The 16,382-nt window shown below is 46.9% G+C and overlaps 1 protein-coding gene across 1 annotated transcript in view; it reads right to left on the bottom strand.

Moving 5' to 3' along the window:
* Positions 1-10,975: 10,975 nt before the first annotated feature.
* URI1 (URI1 prefoldin like chaperone) overlaps positions 10,976-16,382 on the bottom strand; it is a 226,586-nt gene continuing 221,179 nt past the window's right edge. The window contains exon 11 of the mRNA XM_063946044.1: positions 10,976-11,832. Within this exon, the coding sequence (XP_063802114.1) occupies positions 11,647-11,832 (186 nt within the window). The 3' untranslated portion in view covers positions 10,976-11,646. The remainder of the gene's footprint in view (positions 11,833-16,382) is intronic.

The raw sequence follows: 16,382 nt of genomic DNA, 5'->3' as shown, positions 1-16,382 counted from the left end.
GACAGAACCTCCCACTCAATGTCGTTAAGTGCACATCTCAGCATACTGAAATTAGCCTTCCTAAAGTTAAAAGTTTTGGTAGAACCCCTGTAGCTATGTTTCCTGAAACTGATGTCGAATGTAATCATATAGTGATCACTGTTACCCAAAGTCTCCCCAACTTTAGTGTTTGATATAATGTCCACATATGTAGTAATTAGTAGATCCAGGTTAGTTTTACCCCTAGTTGTGTCCTCAGCTAATTGAGACAAGTAGTGATCCTTTAACATATATAAGAACCTGTTGCCCCTCGCTTAGCACATGAATCATTACTCCAGTTTATATCCGGATAATTAAAATCCCCAATCACAAGGATGTCCCCCAATCCCGCAGCCGTTTCGATTTGCTGCAAGAGTTGTCCTTCCTCATGTATGCTAATATCCGGCTGTATGTAGCACGTGCCTATGTCTAGTTTTTTTCAATTCCCCCACTTGAGATTTCAACCCATAGTGACTCGGTGCACTTCTTTTTCTTCTTTGCATCATGTGCTGATTGGGGACTAGTTTTTTAAAGTGCCATTCTGTCTGACACTGCAGTGCCACTCCTAGATGGGCCAGGTGTTTTTGTCGCTTAGCTTAGCCATACAGTTACCTCATTGCACCTCTTTTTCATCTTTGCATGATGTGCTGTTTGGAGCCTATTTTTATATCTGCCATCCTGTCTGCCACTGCAGTGCCACTCCTAGATGGGCCAATTGTTTGTGTCGCTTAGCTTAGTCATACAGCAACCTCGGTGCACCTCTTTTACTTCTTTGCATGAGGTGCTGTTTGGGGCCTAGTTTTTTTAAGTGCCATCCTGTCTGACACTGCAGTGCCACTCCTAGATGGGCCAGGTGTTTGTGCCGCACACTTGTGTCGCTTAGCTTAGTCATACAGCCACCTCGGTACTACCTTTTGGCCTTAAAAACAATATGTGAGGTGTGAGGTGTTCAGAATGGACTGGAAATGAATGTTATTGAGGTTAATAATACCGTAGGATCAAAATTACCCCCCAATTCTGTGATTTTAGCTGTTTTTATGTTTTTTCAAAAATCATCCAGATCTAAAACCAAAACACGAAAGGGTGGTTTTGGAAAACCAAACCAAAACCAAAACACGAGCGGGGAATTAGAACCAAAACCAAAACACGAAAAGTGCCAGCCGCACATTTCTAGTTATAACATAGTTTATATAAGGCAGGCTTGTCCAGCGTTGTGATTGTGAGACGCTGTCTGGCAGTGCATCAGTGCATCCCTGTAGTCACAACACTATACTGAATACAGTAAGGGACAGTCTACTAACAACTCGCCACAATACTACCGTACTGAGTAATAAATTATGTTAAGGCAGCGTGTGTAACTCCAGCTGCTGTGGAACTACACACGTCAGCATGCCCTGCACAAGTTTTTGCATGCTTTAACAGCAAAACTGTGGCAGGGTATGCTGGAATGTGTAGTTACACAGTAGGTAGCATGCCAGACATTAACTACCCCTGGATTGGAGCATGGCGAGTAGCTTGTATACTGTCCCTCTCTACCAGTCTGCTGCCTAGTAGTAGATTGTGTGCAGCAGATTCAGCACACGCATCACAAGGGGATAAAGCCAGCAAAGATATGCGTGGTAAGTAGCATCCTGTTATTGTGAACTGGTAGCACTACGATAAGGTGTAATGTGATATGGCGGAACTAGACTGTGGCAGAATGCAAACTTGGGCACTGTAATGTGGCATAATGTAAACTATGGGAACGACAATGTGACATAATGTGAACTGGGGCACTGTGTGACATGTGAACTAGGGGCAGTGTGTGGCATAGTGTGAATTACAATGTGGCATAATGTGAACTAGGGGCAGTGTGTGGTATAGTGTGAACTACAATGTGGCATAGTGTGAACTGGGAAAAATACAATGTGGCATAATGTGAACAAGGGGCAGTGTGTGGCATAGTGTGAACTACAATGTGGCATAATGTGAACTAGGGGCAGTGTGTGGCATAGTGTGAACTGGGAAAAATACAATGTGGCATAATGTGAACAAGGGGCAGTGTGTGGCATAGTGTGAACTACAATGTGGCATAGTGTGCACTAGGGGCAGTGTGTGGCAGTGTGAACTATAATGTGGCATAATGTGAACTAGGGGCAGTGTATGGCATAGTGTGAACTACAATGTGGCATAGTGTGAACTAGGGAACTACAATGTGGCATAGTGTGAACTATAATGTGGCATAATGTGAACTAGAGGCAGTGTGTGGCATAGTGTGAACTGGGAAAAATACAATGTGGCATAATGTGAACAAGGGGCAGTGTGTGGCATAGTGTGAACTACAATGTGGCATAGTGTGAACTAGGGGCAGTGTGTGGCATAGTGTGAACTACAATGTGGCATAGTGTGAACTATAATGTGGCATAATGTGAACTAGGGGCAGTGTGTGGCATAATGTGAACTGGGAAAAACGTTATCTTGAAACTTGTTAGGTATTTATTTAATGTAATAACTAATCTTTTTTATTTATTTTTACTGAAATGAAGGCGTGGTGGAGCACTGTTACTTTAATGTGGTTAAACCAGTGGTTTAAGTGGGCCGGTAGGCAGCGGTATGGCATACGGGCACTTCGCCACTGACCCTGATTTGTTTTTATTTTTTTAATGTATAACAGTGTGCAGACTCGGGTGTGGATCATAGGGTCGACAGTGACTAGGCCGACACCTGAAATAGGCCAACACGGTCATAAGGTCAACATGAACAAGGTCGACAGGTGTTTTTTTCCCATTTTTTGGGGTGTCGTTTTGTTCGTAAAGTGACTGGGAACCCCAATAAGTGCACAGTGTTCCCTCGCATGGCTTCGCCATGCTTCGGGCAAGGTGCCTCCGTCCGCTACCGCTGCGCTCGGCACAGATTACTATTCCCATGCGCAGTCCTTGTGGATCATAAAGTATAAAAAAGTTTAAAAAATTACAAAAAAAAGTGAAAAACTCATGTTGACCTTTTTCCATGTCGACCTCGTGACCATATCGACCAATAGTGGTCGACCTAATGAGTGTCGACCTAAGTGCAGTCGATCTAAAGACCGGATCCCGTAGAGGCAGCAGTGCTGAGCAGCAGGAGGTGGGGGGAATGAGCAGCAGGAGGAAGGGGGAGTGGCCAGCTCTCCGGCATTAGTGTTCCCGCCACCGCCAGCACCACTAAATCCTGCTGGGCACCCATCTGTGGTGCACACGGTTTGCACCACCGCGGCTGGAACCCACTCCCGCCACAGCTGGAGCCCAAGCACGACACTGCTGCTTCTCCCGTCTTCTCCACCCCGCCATGTCCCTGCGGTGAGTACTGTCTTTATCTGGGGGTGTAACAGATCAAGGAGCAGTAGCAAATCCACACCTGTCCTAACATAATGTGTATAAGGGGCTCTACCGTGGCATAATGTGTATAAGGGGCTCTACCGTGGCGTAATGTGTGTATGGGGCTGTACATGGCATAATGTGTGTAAGGGGCTGTATCTGGCGTAATGAATATATTTGGCTGTACCTGGTGTAATGTGTGTAAGGGGCTGCACCTGGCATAATGTATGTAAGGGGCTGTACCTGGCATAATGTATGTAAGGGGCTGTACCTGGCATAATGTATGTAAGGGGCTGTACCTGGAATAATGTGTGTACGGGGCTGTATCTGGCGTAATGAGTATATTTGGCTGTACCTGGTGTAATGTGTGCAAGGGGCTGTACATGGCGTAATATGTGTAAGGGGCTGTACCTGTGTAATGTGTGTACGGGGCTGTACCTGGCATAATGTGTTAGGGGCTGAACCTGGTGTAATGTGTGTAAGGGGCTGTAACCGGCATAATGACTATATTTGGCTGTACCTGGCGTAATAAGTTTACGGGACTGTACCTGGTATAATATGTGTAAGGGGCTGTACATGGCGTAATGTGTGTAAGGGGCTGTACCTGGCGTAATGTGTATAAGGGGCTGTACCTGGCGTAATGTGTGTAAGGAGCTCTACCTGGTGTAATGTGTATAAGGAATTCTACCTCACATATTGTGTGTACGGGGCTATACCTGGTGTAATGTGTATAAGGGGCTGTACCTGGCATAATGTGTGTAAGGGGCTGTACTTGACATAATGTGTGTACGCAGCTGTAACTGGCATAATGACTATATTTGGCTGTACCTGGTGTAATGTGTGTAATAGGATGTACCTGGCGTTATGTGTATAAGGGGATGTACCTGGCATAATGTGTGTACGGGGCTGTACCTGACATAATGTGTGTACGCAGCTGTAACTGGCATAATGACTATATTTGGCTGTACCTGGCATAATGTGTGTACGGGGCTGTACCTGGTGTAATGTGTGTATGGGGCTGTACCTGGCATAATGTGTGTACGGGGCTGTACCTGGTGTAATGTGTGTATGGGGCTGTACCTGGTGTAATGTGTGTATGGGGCTGTACCTGGCATAATGTGTGTACGGGGCTGTACCTGGTGTAATGTGTGTATGGGGCTGTACCTGGCATAATGTGTGTACGGGGCTGTACCTGGTGTAATGTGTGTATGGGGCTGTACCTGGCATAATGTGTGTACGGGGCTGTACCTGGCGTAATGTGTGTATGGGGCTGTACCTGGCATGTGTGTATGCGGCTCTACCTGGCGTAATGTGTGTACGGGACTGTACCTGGCGTAATGAGTATGTTTGGCTTTACCTGGCATAATGTGTGTACGCAGCTGTATCTGTCGTAATCAGCATATTTGCCTGTACCTGGTGTAATGTGTGTACGCGGCTCTACCTGGCGTAATGTGTGTACGGGACTGTAGCTTGCGTAATGTGTGAATGCGGCTCTACCTGGCATAAAGTGTGTACGCAGCTGAATCTGGGGTAGTGAGTATATTTGGCTGTATCTGGCATAATATAAGGGGCTGTACCTGGGGTGATGTGTGTACGGTTCTGTATCTGGCGTAATGGGTGTACGGGGCTGTACCTGGTGTAATGTGTATAAGGAGCTGTACCTGGTGTAATGTGTATAAGGAGCTGTACCTGGCGTAATGTGTATAAGGAGCTGTACCTGGCGTAATGTGTGTACGGGGCTGTACCTGGCGTAATGGGTGTACGGGGCTGTACCTGGTGTAATGTGTATAAGGAGCTGTACCTGGCGTAATGTGTGTACGGGGCTGTACCTGGCGTAATGTGTGTACGGGACTGTACCTGGCGTAATGTGTGTACAGGGCTGTATCTGGCGTAATGTGTGTACAGGGCTGTACCTGGCGTAATGTGTGTAAGGGACTGTACCTGGCGTAATGTGTGTACGGGACTGTACCTGGCGTAATGTGTTAGGGGCTGTACCTGGCGTAATGTGTGTACGGGGCTGTACCTGGTGTAATGTGTGTATGGGGCTGTACCTGGCGTAATGTGTGTATGGGGCTGTACCTGGCGTAATGTGTGTACAGGGCTGTACCTGGTGTAATGTGTTAGGGGCTGTACCTGGTGTAATGTGTATAAGGAGCTGTACCTGGCGTAATGTGTGTACGGGGCTGTACCTGGCGTAATGTGTGTACGGGACTGTACCTGGCGTAATGTGTGTACGGGGCTGTATCTGGCGTAATGTGTGTACAGGGCTGTACCTGGCGTAATGTGTGTAAGGGACTGTACCTGGCGTAATGTGTGTACGGGACTGTACCTGGCGTAATGTGTTAGGGGCTGTACCTGGCGTAATGTGTGTACGGGGCTGTACCTGGTGTAATGTGTGTATGGGGCTGTACCTGGCGTAATGTGTGTATGGGGCTGTACCTGGCGTAATGTGTGTACAGGGCTGTACCTGGTGTAATGTGTTAGGGGCTGTACCTGGTGTAATGTGTGTACGGGGCTGTACCTGGTGTAATGTGTGTATGGGGCTGTACCTGGCGTAATGTGTGTACAGGGCTGTACCTGGTGTAATGTGTGTACGGGACTATACCTGGCGTAATGTGTGTACGGGGCTGTACCTGGCGTAATGTGTGTATGGGGCTGTACCTGGCATAATGTGTGTACGGGACTGTAACTGGCGTAATGTGTGTACGGTACTGTACCTGGCGTAATGTGTGTACGGGGCTGTACCTGGCGTAATGTGTATAAGGAGCTGTACCTAGCGTAATGTGTGTACGGAACTGTACCTGGTGTAATGTGTACGGGACTGTACCTGGCATAATGTGTGTACGGTACTGTACCTGGCGTAATGTGTGTACGGTACTGTACCTGGCGTAATGTGTGTATGGGGCTGTACCTGGCGTAATGTGTGTACGGGACTGTACCTGGCGTAATGTGTGTACAGGACTGTACCTAGCGTAATGTGTGTACGGGACTGTACCTAGCGTAATGTGTGTACGGTACTGTACCTGGCATGTGTGTACGGTACTGTACCTGGCATAATGTGTGTACGGTACTGTACCTGGCGTAATGTGTGTACGGTACTGTACCTGGCGTAATGTGTGTATGGGGCTGTACCTGGCGTAATGTGTGTACGGGACTGTACCTGGCATGTGTGTACGGGACTGTACCTGGCATAATGTGTGTACGGGACTGTACCTGGTGTAATATGTGTACGGGGCTGTACCTGGTGTAATATGTGTACGGGGCTGTACCTGGTGTAATGTGTATAAGGGACTGTACCTGGCATAATGTGTGTACGGGACTGTACCTGGCATAATGTGTGTACGGGACTGTACCTGGCATAATGTGTGTACGGGACTGTACCTGGTGTAATATGTGTACGGGGCTGTACCTGGTGTAATATGTGTACGGGGCTGTACCTGGTGTAATATGTGTACGGGACTATACCTGGCGTAATGTGTGTACGGGGCTGTACCTAGCGTAATGTGTGCACGGTACTGTACCTGGCGTAATGAGTATATTTGGCTGCACCTGGCGTAATGTGTGTACGGGACTGTATCTGGTGTTATGTGTTAGGGGCTGTACCTGGCGTAATGTGTGTTAGGGGCTGTACCTGGCGTAATGTGTGTTAGGGGCTGTACTTGGCGTAATGTGTAAGCAGCCATTGGCATAATGTGAATTTTGGCTCATCCTGTGGGAATTATGACTCATTATATGTGGCATAGTGTTTATGGGGCACCAGAACTAGATAGAATAAGGGGTCCTACTACTGAGGTGCATAATGTGTATAAGAGGTATATGGTGAGGTATGCTACAATTAAGGACACGCCCCTTTTAAATTGTCATGTCCCCTTTTCCGGAGCACGCACGCTTGAATTATTACACCCTTTACCCTTCACTGTTCCATACCCCCACTTCAAAATTTCCACTTCGACCCCTGGGTAGAACTGTAAAGTTTTTGAAGTTGGATATGTGTGATATAAACAGAATGTATAACCCGTGAGGTTCACAGAGGAGGTGGATGAAACAACGATCATGAGATTACAGGCTATGACCTTACACCTAGTTCCTAGTGATTTGATTGGCTGAATGTTGGAGTAGCTCAGAAATGGCGGCCCCTGATGAGAGACGCACTGTACTGTAAAAGGTCAGCAGGCGATGCCCCACTGTTGTCCTGCCCACTTTATTCCACTCTGTGTGCCTAGTGTTGGGCAGAGCACAAGTGCACCCACATGCCCAATAGAAGGGCTTCTCACTGATATTTTGCACAATGGGCAGGAGAGGGGGCTGGGGTGTTTCTACGAGGACTCATTTATTTCAGTGTTTGCTAGAGCTGTAGGAAAGGGTAAGCTGTCTTTTTAGCAGGAAAATATAGAGGACACATTGGGGTCATTCAATTTGCCAACAATTGAATAGCTGCGGGAATTAGCTCCCGGCGCTATTCAATAAAGCGCCATGTGAAACTTAATTGTCGGGATTTCCTCTTGCACCAGAAATCCGACAAAAGTGCTGGCGTGCGGCCGGCGCGATGCTGATTCTGTCGGGAATCAGCACCGCGCTGGGCAGTTAAGTCGTCGAATGCCCGTTGTCACGACAAATCAACCTGTTACGTCTGGGAGAACGGGCATTCGCCGACTTAACTTGAGCAGAATTAAATAGCGCCGGGAGCTAATTCTTGGCGCAATTCAACTGTCATCAAATTGAATTGACCCCACTGTGATATACGTGCACATTGCAAAGGTTCATCAGGAGGAGCGGAGATCCAGTTTGTGATTTGTAGTTTTAGATTTATGTGAACTAAATGGATATGTCCCTATTCCAGTCTCATTGCCTATGTAACAACCATGTCATGACAATTATAGTGTTAACTAGCATTTTGGAACCACCATTTGCCGGGACGCTAGCTGTTGTTATCAATGTTGCAGGTTTTTTCCCTTCCCTTTCCATCTCTCTTCTCCACCTTCCCCATCACCACTTTTTCCCTCTCCTTTTCTTCCTCCCATCTTTCTCTCCCTTCATCACTTTCTACACCTCTTCCTCCCTCACCCTTCCTCCCATCGCTCTCTTCCATCTTCTTCCCATCTCTTTTTCCCTTCTCTTTTATCCTTTTCATCTACCCCTCTTCCTCCCACCTCATTCCTTCCCCTCATAACTCTCCCTCCCGCATTTTCCCATCTCACTTTCCACCTTCTCCCAACTCTCTTTCTTTTCCGTCTTGCCTTCTTCCTCCCATCTCACTCCCTTTTCCTGCCCCCTCTCTCACCCGCTTATGAATTTTTTCCCTCCGTTCAGGATCTTCTCCTCAGGCGGGGGAGTGAGAGCTTGGATTGGAAAGGCCGTAGCCTTCAGGCAGCCAGTGAGAGCTGTGATGGGCGGTAGGGGGGCGGGGCCTCCGTCCAGCTCTTACTGTGCAGCTGCTAGACTGACGTATTAGACAGTTATATAATAAATGAAACATAGCAGAAAATACTTGTTCACAAGACAATTGGCTTACATTCACAGTAGAAACTTTATTTTTTTACATTTAACATTGTGAAAAATAGAATTCAAACAATTCACAAGAATTTTTTTCTTTGGAAAAAGATATTATTACAAAATACTATTTTTCCTTTGATAAACTTCCAAGTGAATGTCTAAAAAGCAGTATTGTGTGTGTAATGGTACAGAAAGCGCTCTCACATGGAACTACAAGTTTGGGAATACAAAAAGTTCTTGTTCATTGCTGTTTTACAGGAGTTTCAAATATCGGAGTTTAACAATTCAGAGAAGGGAAATCCTGCAAATTTACTAACAGAAAAAAATAATCCTTCCTTGAATTCAACTAACTTTCCTCATAAACTTTCTATATTCCAGACAGAGAAAGTCCAGACAAGGCCCATCACAGTCCAGGTACAGAACTCTCTCACCCGCTCTGAAGACATTTTTGGGGACTAGAAAGGTGTCACCAACAGCTGCCATATTACAATGCACGGTGCTACAGCCGGAGCTGACATTTTATGAGAATAACAATCAGCCTGTCACCTTATGTGCAAATACAATCTAGGATTCAAATAGTACAACGGTTCTTTGGGTCTGTCTGTTTTTTGCTTGTATTTTTTTGCAGGCCTGCTGCTGGGGTGTGTGTAAGATGGATGAAGAAGTCACTGAGGTCAGGAGGCCCTGGAGGTTAAGACCTGGCTTACACTTGTGACCTGAGGTGAGTCTGTATGGTCACTGTTAGCGATAGATAATAAGTTGGCTGTGGCAGAAATGGTCACTCGGATGTTGATGAAATGTGTGCACGCTGAAGGAGGAGTCAGAGAGGATGGGACAGGCCTAAAGAGAATTTCTTGCTACAGCCATAAGCCATGTAATATACCGTGTCAGAATGCTGTGTACTGATATTCAAGCCCAATATTTAATGAAGTCATAGTAACCATTGGTGATACCTTTCGTATCACCACAGGTTAATAATTATGTCATTCAAAATCACCCTCTAATAAATTACTTCAAATTGACACAGTGGAGGCGGCCATTTTGTTGGTCGAGCCAACTGTTACCAGAATGCAGCCTACTAATTCACCATGAACTAGTGACACCACAAATGCCTCTCTCAAAAGGAATCCCACTAGTTCCTAGTGAACGGACGCTGGGTCAGGATATAAAATGTCTGCCGCCACTGGGTGAAAAGTCCACTTTACAAGGCAATGCTGAGGAGTGACTGGTGACCTGGTTGCGGCCTACCAGTTTTTAGGCTTATTATACTGGGATGTCAGTACCTTCTGAATTCAATGAGGGGGAATGCAATTATTTCTCCCTGCAGCTGCCACTAGATGGCGCCAATGGAGGAATTCAATTGCTGCTCCGTTGGGGCACGATGAGCCACAAGGAGTCACATTTCAGCTCACAGCCCCCGAGCTGGAATGTCTGATAAGTGACCTGTCTGGGTGCCCAAATGACACTTTTCGCATATACGCAGTTAAACCTGGCTTGTCTGGGCACAATTTAAAAAAAAAAAACACAATTAAATTGCACCCCGCGATCCAGTCTTTAGACATGAGATTGGGCACGTAAAACAATTGAATCGCCCCCAACGTAACTTTGACAATGTCAGTGAAGTACCGGCTTCCTCCTTGTTCCTTGTAAAACAAGGGTCATACTCCCAAATTATTATGCACTAAAACTGACAATCGTAAAACGACTAAAAGGTTAAGAATTGAGGTCTTCATAAAAACATTCCAGTCCCAAAATATTTGACTGCTGAATTTGGTCAGATAATAAGTAGTTTACTCCCGGTATTGAGTAAAGAAAAGGTAGAACGTTTGCATTTCATTTCGCAGTTCAACACAGGGCTGAGCTGTGGTATCGGACATACAGTACATGTTTTATGCATATCCCTGTTTGAGCCTAGGTGTGTCACTATGAAAGGCAATACCTATATATGTTACTCCTGAGCTAAACAACGGTCTGGTGACATAAAGGACTGCAAGCCCCAGCTAGGCAACCTAAAAATATATATATCTGATAAAGAGTTATAACTCCACCACTGAGTATAGTGTCCTGAGCCACGGGGTTTGTTCTCAACTCTCCGCAACGTTAAATCACAAATAAGGTGCAAACTGTACCACTCAAATGAATTGCATATTTATTGAGAAAAAAAAGAAAATAAAAATCAGAATTCTTCTGAAGATTATCAAAATGATCAACTCAATCATTTTACATGACAGCGAGTACACAAAACGCCATCTGGCACAGACGGAACTGGTAAAAAAAACAAGTCAGACCTGTGTGTCTATGGGGGTCATTCAGACCTGATCGCTTGCTACTGTTTTTTGCAGCGCTGCGATCAGGTCAGAACTGTGTATGCACCGCAATGCGCAGGCGCGTCGTACGGGTACAATGCGGATCGCCGCTCAGCGATCAGTTTGTGCGAAGGATCCATTCGCACAGCAGATCGCAAGGAGAGTGACAGGAATTGGGCGTTTGTGGGTGTCAACTGACCGTTTTCAGGGAGTGTCTGGAAAAACACAGGCGTGTCCAAGTGTTTGCAGGGCGGGTGTCTGACGTCAAATCCGGTCGCGGACAGGCTGATGTGATCGCAGCGGCTGAGTAAGTCCCGGGCTGCGCAGAGACTGCACAAAATCTTTTTGTACCGCTCGGCTGCACATGCGATCGCACACTGCACAGCTAAAATACACTCCCCCTGTAGGCGACGACTATGCGCACGCAGGACTGCAAAAACCAGCTAGCGAGTGATCAGGCCTGAATTATGTCCCCGGAACGGAGGATACAACAGGTGTTAGTTACTTTGCTGTATTCTAGCCGCTTTGAACTTTGAGACTCTCTTTGCCCCCTCTTCAGGGACTTCAGGCGTCAGTTCTTCTGACCTCTTCTCTTGGATGGTGGGCAGAGCCGGGTGGGCAAGACTGGTCACTGGCACAGCTATAGAGAAAGGGTCCTTTTCTATTATGGTTCCTGAAAATGCCTGTAACACAATTATACAGTCATTATATAATGCATACGTTTATACACATACTATTGTCAAGTAGGAATCCTGATGCAGCCAATAGGAATAGTGGGAGAGAGACTTTCTGGCATCGTCAGGATTTTGCAAACTCTCCTCTTACAGGCTCTCTCTATACAACCACAAAACGGAATTGCTCTATCCAGTGAGTGCAGAGCCCTGGCGATTGGACAGCTCTTATCCAATCATCAGCCTTCTTATATAAAGGGAAGAAGAGGCCAGCTCTTATCCAATCACCAGCCTTCTTATATAAAGGAGAGGCCGGCTCTTATCCAATCACCAGCCTTCTTATATAAAGGGAAGGAGAGGCCAGCTCTTATCCAATCACCAGCCTTCTTATATAAAGGGAAGGAGAGGCCAGCTCTTATCCAATCACCAGCCTTCTTATATAAAGGGAAGGAGAGGCCAGTTCTTATCCAATCACCAGCCTTCTTATATAAAGGGAAGGAGAGGCCAGTTCTTATCCAATCACCAGCCTTCTTATATAAAGGGAAGGAGAGGCCAGCTCTTATCCAATCACCAGCCTTCTTATATAAAGGAGAGGCCGGCTCTTATCCAATCACCAGCCTTCTTATATAAAGGGAAGGAGAGGCCAGCTCTTATCCAATCACCAGCCTTCTTATATAAAGGGAAGGAGAGGCCAGCTCTTATCCAATCACCAGCCTTCTTATATAAAGGGAAGGAGAGGCACAAGTTGCAATTCTCAATGTAGCTGGTGCGGGATGGGAGGGGGGGAGGGGGTTATAGGTAATCCACCATGGTTTTACCCATTACCCCTCACCACTACTCCATGCAGATGAGGGGGCAGACAGGTAATGGAACACTCCCAGAGCATGCCTCTGTCCGTCCAGTTGGGATTGCCATGTGGGAAACCAGACCAGGGATTAAGTTCCAAGGGACAGAACCTCCCACCAAGGCCTAGCAGAGCAAGACGGCAGCTGTTAGCACATTAAACTATCCTATGCCTGGTGCAGGGCTGCTATCACTTGCTACACAGTCCCCCTGGCACCAGGCACCGGGATCTACATACAGTCCAGTGCTGTAACTAGCCCTATCGCAGAAAGAGCCATGGGGCGTCCTGGACACTATCTACGGCAGCTGTGATCAGGTACCCCCAGAAGTAACACATTCCACCCTAGGCATTTCCAGCAGTGAAGGGGACAATGAAAATGGAAAATAAATAAATAGGGAAAATAATGAACCAGCAATAAAAGAGATTGGCTGCCACAAGCCAGGAGATGCTGTAGAAAAGAAAAACGAAGTTCCCAGGCAGCCAATGGGGTTTAGAGGGGGAGGAGCCTGACGTTTTTGCTGGTAAATGTAAAGTGCCCAAGCTCCCTGCAGCCGCACTCTATACCCCATGGTAACACAGGAATATTGTTTTTCTTCTATTTTCGCATTTTGCTTTGGAGAATCCCAATACACACTTTTCAGTAACCCATTACTGTGCGCTAATAACAAGGTGTTCCTATTCTTGGCTGGCGCTGAAAATAATACATCTCCAAATACAATCACTTTGTTTCGTCAGTCATTAAAGAGATCCTTTTCTGTGGCAGAGGCTGGACCCGCAGGTCAGGAGAGAAGTCTCAAACAGACAATGATGATGTGATAACGCCGTCCTGACGTCCTCTCCATATCGTGGCTAATTTAAACCATAAATTAATCAAAGTCAGTTTGTATTTTAGGTAAAAAAATAAAAATGAAAAAAAGAGTCAGATCACAAGAAAGGGTTTCTTATAATTCGGTGTGACTTTGGTGCAACGTGACCTTCACCTTACACAGTGACAGGTCCTACTAAGGAATGGGTGGTGAGGTCCAGCAAGGACGTCTTGTGGGGTGTTCCCCTCATCTCAGACGATGAATACACTGCGGATTCTGCTTAGGGTAAGTAAAAGCCCATTTCTAATCCTGATAAGTGTGTGTAAGAATGCAGGGCCGTAGAATTGTAGAAATCTTTAGCTATAGGGATCAGACTTACACTGCAGTTTGCTATTTAAGAGGTTAATTTGCCAGGATCGCACTCGTCTGCAATATTTGGGGACAACCCCAAGCCAGGGGAAAAATAAGATTTTAAACCTACCGGTAAATCTTTTTCTCGTAGTCCGTAGAGGATGCTGGGGACTCCGTAAGGACCATGGGGACAGACAGGCTCCGCAGGAGACACGGGCACCCCAAAAAAGACCCTAGATCTGGGTGTGCACTGGCTCCTCCCTCCATGCCCCCCCTCCAGACCCCAGCCAGAGAAACTGTGCCCAGAGGAGACGGACAGTACGAGGAAAGGATTTCTGTTAATCCAAGGGTAAGATTCATACCAGCCACACCAATCACACCGTATAACCTGTGATAAACTACCCAGTTAACAGTATGAAAACGACATAGCATCAGTTCAAAACCGATGCAACTAAAACATAACCCTTATTTAAGCAATAACTATATACAAGTCTTGCAGAAGTAGTCCGCACTTGGGACGGGCGCCCAGCATCCTCTACGGACTACGAGAAAAAGATTTACCGGTAGGTTTAAAATCTTATTTTCTCTTATGTCCTGGAGGATGCTGGGGACTCCGTAAGGACCATGGGGATTATACCAAAGCTCCCAAACGGGCGGGAGAGTGCGGATGACTCTGCAGCACCGACTGAGCAAACAGGAGGTCCTCCTCAGCCAGGGTATCAAACTTATAGAACTTTGCAAAGGTGTTTGCCCCTGACCAAGTAGCAGCTCGGCACAGCTGTAGTGCCGAGACCCCATCGGGCAGCCGCCCAAGAAGAGCCCGCCTTCCTAGTGGAATGGGCCTTGACCGATTTTGGTAACGGCAATCCAGCCGTAGAATGCGCTTGCTGAATCGTGTTACAGATCCAGCGAGCAATAATCTGCTTTGAAGTGCTTCTGTTTCTCTGACTCTAGCCGCTCTGGCCACGTAAATTTTCAAAGCCCTGACCACATCAAGGGACTAGGAATCCTCCAAGTCACGTATAGCCACAGGCACCACAATAGGTTGGTTCATATGAAAAGATGAAACCACTTTTGGCAGGAATTGAGGACGGGTCCGCAATTCCGCTTTATCCATATGGAAAACCAGATAGGGGCTTATATATGACAAAGCCGCCAATTCCGACACTCGCCTAGCCTAAGCCAAGGCTAATAACATGACCACCTTCCAAGTGAGATATTTTAAGTGGTTCAAACCGGTGTGACTTAAGGAAACTTAACACCACGTTAAGGTCCCAAGGCTCCACTGGAGGTACAAAAAGGAGGCTGAAATTGCAGCACTCCCTTCACAAAAGTCTGAACTTCTGGGAGAGAAGCCAATTCTTTTTGAAATAAAATAGATAGAGCCGAAATCTGAACCTTAATGGAGCCTAATTTTAGGCCCAAATTCACCCCAGTTTGTAGGAAGTGAAGGAAACGGCCCAGATGGAATTCTTCCGTAGGAGCATTCCTGGCCTCACACCAAGAAACATATTTTCGCCATATACGGTGATAATGTTTTGCTGTTACGTCCTTTCTAGCCTTATCAGCGTAGGAATGACCTCATCCGGAATGCCTTTTTCCGCTACGATCCGGCGTTCAACCGCCATGCCGTCAAACGCAGCCGCGGTAAGTCTTGGAACAGACATGACCCCTGTTGCAACAGGTCCTGTCTTAGAGGAAGAGGCCACGGATCTTCTGTAAGCATTTCCTGCAGATCCGGATACCAGGTCCTTCGTGGCCAATCTGGAACAATGAGGATTGTTCTCACTCCTCTTTTCCCTTATTATTCTCAACACCTTGGGTATGAGAGGAAGAGGAGGAAATACATAAACCGACTGGAACACCCACGGTGTCACTAGGGCGTCTACCGCTACTGCCTGAGGGTCTCTTGACCTGGCGCAATACCTCTGTAGCTTTTTGTTGAGGCGGGACGCCATCATCTCTATCTGTGGCAATCCCCACGACTTGCAATCTGTGCGAAGACTTCCTGATGAAGTCCCCACTCTCCAGGATGTAGGTCGCATCTGCTGAGGAAGTCTGCTTCCCAGTTGTCCACTCCCGGAATGAACACTGCTGACAGTGCGCTTACATGATTCTCCGCCCAGCGAAGAATTCTGGTGGCTTCCGCCATCGCCACTCTCCTCCTTGTGCCGCCTTGGCGATTTACATGAGCTACTGCGGTGACGTTGTCTGACTGGATCAGAACCGGTTGGTCGCGAAGTAAGGTCTCCGCTTGACGTAGGGCGTTGTATATGGCCCTTAGTTCCAAGATGTTGATGTGAAGACAAGTCTCTTGACTTGACCAAAGAGCTTGGCAATTTCTTCCCTGTGTGACTGCTCCCCAACCTTAGAGGCTCGCGTCCGTGGTCACCAGGATCCAGTCTTGACTGCCGAACCTGCGGCCCACTAGAAGGTGAGCACTCTGCAGCCACCACAGGAGATATACCCTGGCCCTGGGGGATAGGGTGATCAACTGATGAATCTGTAGATGTGACCCGGACCACTTGTCCAGTAGGTCCCATTTGAAAGTCCTCGCATGG

Source organism: Pseudophryne corroboree, chromosome 11, assembly GCF_028390025.1.
Source record: "Pseudophryne corroboree isolate aPseCor3 chromosome 11, aPseCor3.hap2, whole genome shotgun sequence".
Taxonomy (NCBI): Eukaryota; Metazoa; Chordata; class Amphibia; order Anura; family Myobatrachidae; genus Pseudophryne; species Pseudophryne corroboree.
Note: the sequence above shows the minus strand (reverse complement) of the source record. Positions and strands in the feature narration are given on the sequence as shown.